A 9,188-nucleotide genomic window follows, 5' to 3' on the forward strand; every position below is an offset into this window, starting at 1 on the left:
TATATATATATATATATATATATATATATATATATATATATATATATTCTTTCTAAAGTATGTTCAATCTGAACAACCCAACTTGAAATGCAATGAGTCGGGTTATACAGTTTTCTTCTTTTTGAATTAGTTATGATTTTTTAGACCGAAGTAGCTTAGCCGAGTTACCAGATAGATGTCCATAACCCGTTCACTCCAATCCATGCGGACGTACCTCTGACAGTAAGGCCCAATGTGCCAAAACCGGGATACAACCAAGCGAAAATCATACCCAGTTTCCCTTTGATTTCTTGCTTGTCATCTAACCAACGTTACAAAAGGGTCGCCATGGCCGCCGTTGTGGCATGTCATGGCTCAAGGCTCGTCTTTGATGTATGGCCTGAAGTGCGGTTCTTGTAAAACGTTATTTGATTTTTTACCTTTTGTGTCTTACTTTTTTTGTTTTTAGTATATAACCTAATAAAATTGTTATATCTCATTGAGTTTTAGTATAATGCATATATGTATATATGTATAGGCGTAGAATCATGTGAGAAGGAGAGTTAAGGTGAAAAACATAAAAATGGATCTCAAACCCACCCATGAATTGCGTTTGATATGAGGATTGATCTGGTACATCTAGGTGCATATTATCTTAATGTGCATCCAAGGGTGGAGATCCCTTTTAACGCTTCTCACCTTAACTCTCCTTCTCACCGAAACCTAATCCTGTATGTATAATTATATATGTAATTTAAAATTTGCCACCATAAATAACGCCCTAAAAACGCTTTGGTCTTGTTAAGCTGGTGAGTCGTAAGGCTTGAGGCTTGATCTCACCCATCATTTAGAACCTTGCATCTAATCCATTACTTTTTTTTCTATACAGTTTTTTAGACACTTATTTGATCAAAGATGCCCCAAAAGGGTTTCTATCCCCAACAAGGCGTCGTTTACCAAACGTTTACCCGTGTAAGCGCCTACCAAGTCACATTACCTTATCATATGAATGTGGCAATGACCAAAAATCTTACTCTGTAAGAGCGAAGGTAAGGATCTATAGTCTTACCCGGTAAGTGAGGGCAACGATTCTTACCACGAGTAGTGTTTACCGGGTAAATTGTTGCATACAATACCGTTTTGATGGGCTAAAATCTTACCTGCTAACTAAGTGATGATATTGAATTTTGCCGGTAAACGTTTAATAAACGGCCCCTTAGAGGTTTGCAAAAGCCATGTTTGATTGGACCTTTAACCGATTCTACCAATGCCTGTTCATTGCCGGTTTCACCACTTTCATCTACCTTCCATGCATGAATCTCTTACAGGTTTCACTTATAATTATCCAAGTAGGTATGCAAAAGTACATGAAAGTGGATGAATGTGTGTGAATTTAGGTGGATGAATGCCCAGAAACGCTTGCGATGAGCTCCGTTGGATCAAAAGAGATCATCCCTCCAATGTGTTCTTACCGTTCTCATCAGAGTTGGTGTTCTCATTGGCATCCAACCCTATATATGGTTTGATTTCGATAAGAATCCCATTTTTTTAGGACAATTTTAAGTCCATAAATCATATCATATCAATGATCCAAAAAATGGTGGTCACAAATTTGTAATTTCATGAAAAACAATTTTAAAGGGTTTGGAAACATTTCAAATTTAAAACCTTGTTAACCACTTACAAGTATTTTCTTTTTTCTTTTTTGTTGAAAGGACGTACATAGCCAATTTCTAAAAAGTTGACTTTGTGTGTGTTTGAGATTGCTTATTTAAAACAATTTATGTTTTTTTTTTTTGCAAAAGTGTTTATCAACTTATATGGTGGCAAATTGGAGTTTCATAAAAAGTATTTGGATTAGCTTATAGCGGTACCACATCAGATAAGCTGATAAAATAGATAGGGAATACCCTTCCTTTTTCTCATCAAAACACTAAAACTCATTATTGCCGGTACCACATCGGAATAAATTAATAAGTTAGAAACAAGTAACTCATTAAAAACTTCTTATTACCGGTGCCAAACCGGTATAAGCATTTCCTTTTTTTCTCCATCCAAACACTAAAAACTCAATATTACCAGCACTACACCGAAATAAATTAATAAACACTTAAAATAAGCAATCTCAAACACCCCTTTAGTCATTCAATATAAAAGTTCGATGATTTTTTTTATTAAAAAATGAAGTTTAGGGACTTAATCATTCAAAATAAAAAAAAGATCGTTTTCTTTTTTTACTTTTCCCTGTTACATTTACATAAAACAATCGATAATAAACTTTATATGAACATTCTTTTCATGTAAATGTTTGGTAGATGTGTAATAAATAGTTGTTACATTCATAACAATTAATTGAACCTTACAGTAAAGTTTTGTGTGAAGATTATCTGATTTTTTATGGAAGTTTTTTTTTTTTTTGTGAATGATTAGTTATCGATATTATATTATCAAGCATTTGATAAAAATTCTTAAAAACTATTGTTTATGCCTTAAGTACTGTGTATTGATACATATTACTTAAAATTCAAAATTACAAGTAAATTATAGGTATATACGACTTATTAAAGTTCCATGTTTGAATTTGTGTAATTAACTACATATATACATAATCAAATACTGGATAGGTATCTCATCTTAAATATAAAAAAATCTAAAATATAAAAAAATCTAAAATATATTTAATATAATTATTGAATTCTAACAAAATACGAATTATTATCTTAAATCTAGAAGCTTGTTTGTGAAAGAAAGGCTGAAATGAAGAAAACGTAGCAGACAAAAATCCATAAATATTTGAGTTTTCACGATAAACCTTAAATAGGAACTGAACCTTCCTAATTTAGTTTGTGTTAATGTTTTGTATGAAAATTTATGTACAAATTCTCAAGATCCAATAATTTTTTAGAAAACGTCACAATCACCACTACTATCGTTGACCACTTCTTTCTTCCATCGTTAACATATAAAATCATTAAATAACATTTACATACAACTTTTTGACGTCCTACTTATACTAAACGTCAGATTGACGACTTGTCATATGAATGTACCAACCTAAATATTTTGTATTTATAAAAATAAATCATGTTAGTTCTAAAAATAGACTAAAATAAATTGATTGTTTGTTTACTTCTTAACAGTTCTATTAAGATAAAAAATCTATCTTTTAATGATTTTAAAACTCTCTAAATAATTTTATATCATGAATATCCTTACTATTTAACCCTCTAATTCCATCGTAAACAATTACCTAACAATTACCGTTTTATCTTTGTACCAAACCATTCATCGACCGCGTAGTGATATGATATGATGATATCCTCAACTCAACCTTAGGGGGCGATCGAGGAGCCATTGAGGGGTCAACAGCTTTGCGGTCTGTAATATTTCCCAAATCTCTCCATACATTCATACAACGGAGGCGACCAGGTAAATTTTTATACTCAATCGCTTCTTGTTTCTTTTTCTTCCTGAAAATCTTGAATTTTATGCTTGCGTTTCTTCTAATTTGATTGTTAATTGAGCTAAAAATAGTAGCGTCATTTGTGGGTGGATTTCAGGTGTTTTGGTTCTTATACCTTTGCTTACATGATTGGGAATCTTGTGGATTCATTTATAGACGATGATTTTACATCACCATCTGAAACCAAATAGAATTATTCGAGTTTTGTGCAACGCCTAAGTAAATGATAAATTCAAATGGAGTCTGAATCATGAAATTAGGGTTTTCTTTATTTGGATTGTAATTTTCCGACTTGAAATGATTGGACTTGGTTCGTTATCCTGAATTTAGGATCTGTGTCAATGGTGTAGTTGAACTGAAAGAGCTCCGAATCTGACTGAAACCTCTAGCTCTACTTTCCTTTGATTCTTTTTGATGTATCCACAATGAGATGCTTGAAATGTTGTTATATTTAAGGGGGCCAAAATGCATAACCATTAGGATGATGGTTTCTTAATTTGCAGACTAAATAACCTAAACTCTTTTAAAGGAAGAACATTATCTTAAGACTACCACCATATTTCTCTGTACTTGCTCTTCCTTACTCAATGAGAGTGGAGCTTCCTTTTCTTTATCCAGAAAAATGAGGATGGAACTTATTGCAATAGGGAGAAATTGGATGTGTGTGTGCAAGTGCCCTTTTGTTGAAGTTGTTCTTAGGTATAGTCCTATAGTTAGGTGGGGAGATGAAACTTAGCAAATTAAGTTTGAGTAATTTTTGCTTTTTACCTATTGAAACCAAATTATGGATTTAAATAAAATAAACAATCTAATGACTAAACCCTCATCGAAAAACAACTTTTAGAATATTTCTTAGATAATTTGCTAAAAGGGATGAACAAATCTTGGTGTTTTTGCTAAATACAAGACCATCGCTTGAAGAGTTGACTCAAAAATGAATTGAAGATCATTTGATGCCAGTATACGTATAGCATCACGAGGCTACTTTTTATTAGTCTAGTAACATGCCATGATTCTTGTAAGATGCTAAGATAAAGATAAATTCACGAGATCACAAACACTTTGCAATCTCTATTGTGGAACATTGTTGTCAAATCTAGTATGTATCTTGAAGAAGTGGGCCAACTTTGGTTGGACAAAGTTATACCACTTGCAAAAAAGATCCATATGCAACTTGGGAAAATGCTCCGTCATCCTGAAGTAAATTATACACTTTTGAGTTTCTTTTTAATGAATATTAAGCAATATAATTCCCAAAGCTTGAATATCAACTAATTTCCCTATTGTGCTAGTAAGCCTTTATTTACAGAGCATTGATGATTTATCTCCTTGAGTGGATGGTAACGGTAGAAAAAGAGTGATAGTGTTAGATTGCTCGGTTAGAGTAGTTCTTCTTGTTTGACAGTTTTATCATTGGTTAAAAATGAATACCAAAATGACTATATTCAAATATTAAATCAGAAAATTTAAAACTGTAATTTTAAATTTTAAATAACTGAAAAAGATTATAAAGGTGGACTTTGTTTATATGGTGCTCTTCAAACCCAAAAATTGATGATGAACTTCTTCTTTATCTAGTGTCTGAAAATACTCCCATGGATTTTCTCAATTGGAATGGTAACTACAAGAAAATCACTTTGCATTGAAGGACCATCATTTTTGGACCACAAATTCTTACTTTCTCATTAGTTGCCGCAGTTTTGTATCCACCAAGACTTGAAAAGACAATGTACAATACAAGAGGTAGTTTAGAAGTGTAATAGTTGGTCATTGAGTTTCTTAAAAGGTCGATTTATCTTAGGTGGGAAGAAAATCTTATATTTGTTGGCATGTTGTGTGGTAACTGTGTTACATACCCCAACATGGAAACATGTGCTTATTGTAGGTCTTGATTGGTTTATTGATAATGGAGGTTGTAGTGTGTCAAAATTGACATTTATGAGCTTATCTTTGCTTTCTTCGTGGTCTTCCTAGTTCTCATTGTTCCAGTCCTTTGCATGAACACAAGTAACATACATCTTCATATCAAGCAAAAGCATATGGAGATCTGATATCGGATTGCACACTTGTCTCATTACCTTTTCTATGTTGCATTGTACTTCTTTTTATATGGCATAATATTAACTAGCCTTGCGTCTTTTTTTCAAACTCATCATTTCCGTTTCTTCAAAAATTTCCGTAACTTTTTGACAAGCTTTTTGAAACTCTCAGGTCAAAACTTCTTCACACACACTTTTTTGCAAGCCGTGGGGGGAGGGGGGGTCTTCAACTTTGAAGCATTGAACCATAAATTTTGAGCACCTGGGGCTTCTGGAAATAAAGGGCGTCCTTCCACAACTCATATCTTGTATTCACTACTCATGCATATGCTTTTCACCATTCTTCATCTTGATCATGGCTGACCCCTACCTCTCTTAAAGACCTCTTTTTTCAAGCAGTGCATTCGAATATCTATGGTGGTGATGCTGAAACCACCCCAAATGGTGTCTCCTGTGCTTCTCCTGAGAAATGTCATTGACCTTCTTTCGTCTGGCATTATTTCTGATCTTATTTTGGTGTATGCTGCACATCCATCACATTCGAATTTCTGCTACACAGCTTGCACACTTGCCTATTAGTGGTCCAACATTCTGTTGTAGCAGGTTCTTGTTCTGTAGAGTTTGTCTCCCTCAACTTGAATGAAATGTATTAATCACACAAATCACACAAGCCTCAGGAAGCATGCTGCCCATATCAATTACCTTGTTCTTATCGTAAGGATAACATCCTCATCAATCTCTAATTATACTTAAGAACATCTCTAGAGTTGCAATTCTTACACTTTGTTTGTATCAACTTAATCTAAAACCTTTAGATCCCCCATTGTTCCTTCAAACCCCTAATCAATAACATTATAAGGATCATTTGTCAAAGCGGCTTGATTTCCTGCACTTCTATCACCAGATAATGGTATCTTCTTCCAAAGGAGAATCGTTACTCGTTTTAGGCATGCCAAGCCACCATAAGCATCACAACAATAACAACCACCATGTGACCAACCATAAACATCACAGCAACAACAGTTGAACCAACTCCAATTTTGCAAATTGCAATAAAGAGTTTGAATTGAATTAGTACATTAATCTTAGATTACAGTTTTGGACTTCTTCGAGTCTGATGTTATGTTGGATCTCATGTTGTCTACACTTTAAAAAGAAAAGTTAAACAATTTTCTTAAAAAACAACCGACTAAGCTTGAATAGAAACCATATTTTGATCTATTATAAAATCAGCTTGTTAAGTTATTTATCGTCTTCAAGAAACTCATAAGATTGCATTGCATCCAAAGATTCTCTTGTATGAATTTCTTGATTACATCATTTGACCACAGTCAACTTGCAATTAAACTGACTGAACGACCGCAAAAATTTAATAAACAGCTTTGATAATTTTGATTTTCATTTCTTCTAATGCAATTTACCAAAGAGTTAACTCATAGACATATGTATCTTGTCATATACTCTCTCGGTCACAAAATAAGTGTCCATATTTCTATTTTAGGTTGTCCCAAAATAAGTTTCCACTTCCAAAAGTAAATGCATAGTTTCCAATTCTACCCTTAATAGAAATTCCTCTATTATTAAGGGTAATTTGTCCTTTAATTAATTAAAAAGTGTAATAATTACAAATTTCTAAAAATGTGTGCCTTTTTGATTGTCTGACATTTATTTTAGGACCGAGGGAGTATGTTGTTATTCTTCATTGTAGGAATAAATTGCCATTGGAGAGAACCGCCTTTTCCAAACCTTTTGAGCTTTTTATTTGTATTACAAGTAATTGAAGGATTCAGTAAAGACCCCAAGAGTGTAGATTGATTTTCCATCCTTCTTTTATGGCTTTACAATGGGTGTTGCTTCTAAAATGCATTTTTAACGGTAAGAAATTTGACACCTAAGCTACACTACGGGTGCGTTTGGTATGCAGGACACAGGACAGAGCAAAAACTTATTGTCCCACATTTTGTGCAACATTAGACCAGTATAATGCAAAATTGAGTGGCACAAAATTAGGGAGACACGGAGATGGGTCAAGATTAGTAAATTACTAAATTACCCATGTCAAATTAAAACCCTAAACCTTGCACAATTCTTTAACCTGCCTATCTCACTCTCATCCGATAATACCTGTCTGCGTACCAAACGCACTCCACAAGACCAACTTCTATATTGTTGCAGGGAATATTTTTGTCTGAAATTCACTATTGTTTTTTTACAGCCAAAGTTTTCACCCAGCGTTTATCCTATCTACCCTCGTTAAAAAATGGGAACCCCAGAAACATCTCGTGAACCTTGTCCAGACCGTATACTTGATGATATTGGTGGAGCTTTTGGCATGGGTGCCGTTGGAGGGGCGGCCTTCCACTTCTTGAAGGGCACCTACAATTCCCCCAAAGGTGAACGCTTTGTTGGTGGGATCCAAGCAGTGCGAATGAATGCTCCTCGTGTTGGCGGCAGTTTTGCTGTCTGGGGTGGCCTTTTCTCCACTTTCGATTGCACAATGGTCTATCTCCGCCAGAAAGAGGATCCTTGGAACTCAATTATTGCAGGTGCCGCCACTGGAGGGTTTCTCCAGATGCGTCAGGGACTCGGTGCTGCCTCCCGATCGGCAGTTTTTGGTGGAGTGTTACTTGCTATGATCGAGGGTGCTGGGATCATGTTAAATAAGCTCATGAGTGCACCCCAGAATTTTCCTCCAATGGAAGAAGGCATGCCAAATATGCCCGGTGCACCTCAGAATTTTCCTCCAATAGGTCATCTTTCTAATCAAGCTCAAGTAAACATCGATAGCATGGGATCTTCATCTTCCACACCATCGTCATCAACACCATCATGGTTTGGAGGAGTTTTTGGTGGCGGAAAGCAGCAGGAGACACCACCAAGCAACGGTGGGAAAACACAGGTTTTGGAGAGCTTCGATGCTCCAAACCCACCTTCATTTGAATACAAATGAGTAATAGAAAGAGGTTTCGTGACAATTTTCAAACTTTTTTATAACATTTTGAAGTTTGGGGACAATCATTGAGTTCCCGTCATGTACTCCCAGGTTTGGCTCATATATGTCGTAGTAAGTTCTGATTTCATTCGATCTTGGCTTGAGCCCGAATGATGGGCTCGTATTTGATTCATGAGTATTTCGTTTGATTCTATACTCTATGAATCAAACAGATGTTTTTACTTGTAAAATAGAAAGGAAGCCAAAATCAGAATGTTTGTTTTTGGCATATTTGTTTTTAGTAGAAGGAAAAATGGAGTCTGGTTGTTTTGATGTACCATCTCAGATTCAACTTCTCATAATTTAACAACTTTCTTTTGTGTTAAATGAATGTGATCAGTGTGGCTTTGGTTTGTGTATGTTTTTGTATGTGTGTGTGTATATATATATATATATAGTAAAAATGACATGTTTTAGTTTAATTTAACCACCCCTGTGGCCGTTGATGTTGCCACCACCACAAGGCCAATGATCACTGCTGCTATCGTATCGTCACAACCGCTTCGTCACTTTATATTATCATTATATTATATTTTGTAATTACAACAAAAATGTATGGAAATGTAATAAAAGGCTATTTTGGTCATTTATTATTTTATTCTAATTCCGTGGTCAAATCTATCAAATTTTCTTCAAAATCAAATTTCTTTCAGACGTTATAATTATAGTAAGTTTCACTAAATCTTTGTATTACTAAATGTTTCATTTTATAAGA

General features: G+C 34.4%; 1 protein-coding gene across 2 annotated transcripts; it reads left to right on the plus strand.

The window, feature by feature from the left end:
• Window positions 1-3,284: 3,284 nt before the first annotated feature.
• Window positions 3,285-8,746, plus strand: LOC112529705 (mitochondrial import inner membrane translocase subunit TIM17-2-like). 2 transcript variants are annotated; one of them, XM_025141064.1, is made up of 2 exons: window positions 3,285-3,408; window positions 7,697-8,746. In XM_025141064.1, the coding sequence occupies exon 2, from the start codon at window positions 7,742-7,744 to the stop codon at window positions 8,429-8,431; it is 690 nt and encodes a 229-aa protein (XP_024996832.1). In that variant the 5' UTR covers window positions 3,285-3,408; window positions 7,697-7,741; the 3' UTR covers window positions 8,432-8,746. The 2 variants fall into 2 exon arrangements, with proteins under 2 accessions (XP_024996832.1, XP_024996833.1); XM_025141065.1 differs by lacking the exon at window positions 3,285-3,408 and adding an exon at window positions 7,046-7,356.
• Window positions 8,747-9,188: the final 442 nt, after the last annotated feature.

This window comes from Cynara cardunculus (assembly GCF_001531365.2).
Source record: "Cynara cardunculus var. scolymus isolate 2C chromosome LG 16, CcrdV1, whole genome shotgun sequence".
NCBI lineage: Eukaryota > Viridiplantae > Streptophyta > Magnoliopsida > Asterales > Asteraceae > Cynara > Cynara cardunculus.

Excerpts from the sequence above, each read along its gene's own strand:
- LOC112529705 (XM_025141064.1), top strand. The coding sequence starts at position 7,742 with ATGGGAACCCCAGAAACATCTCGTGAACCTTGTCCAGACCGTATACTT.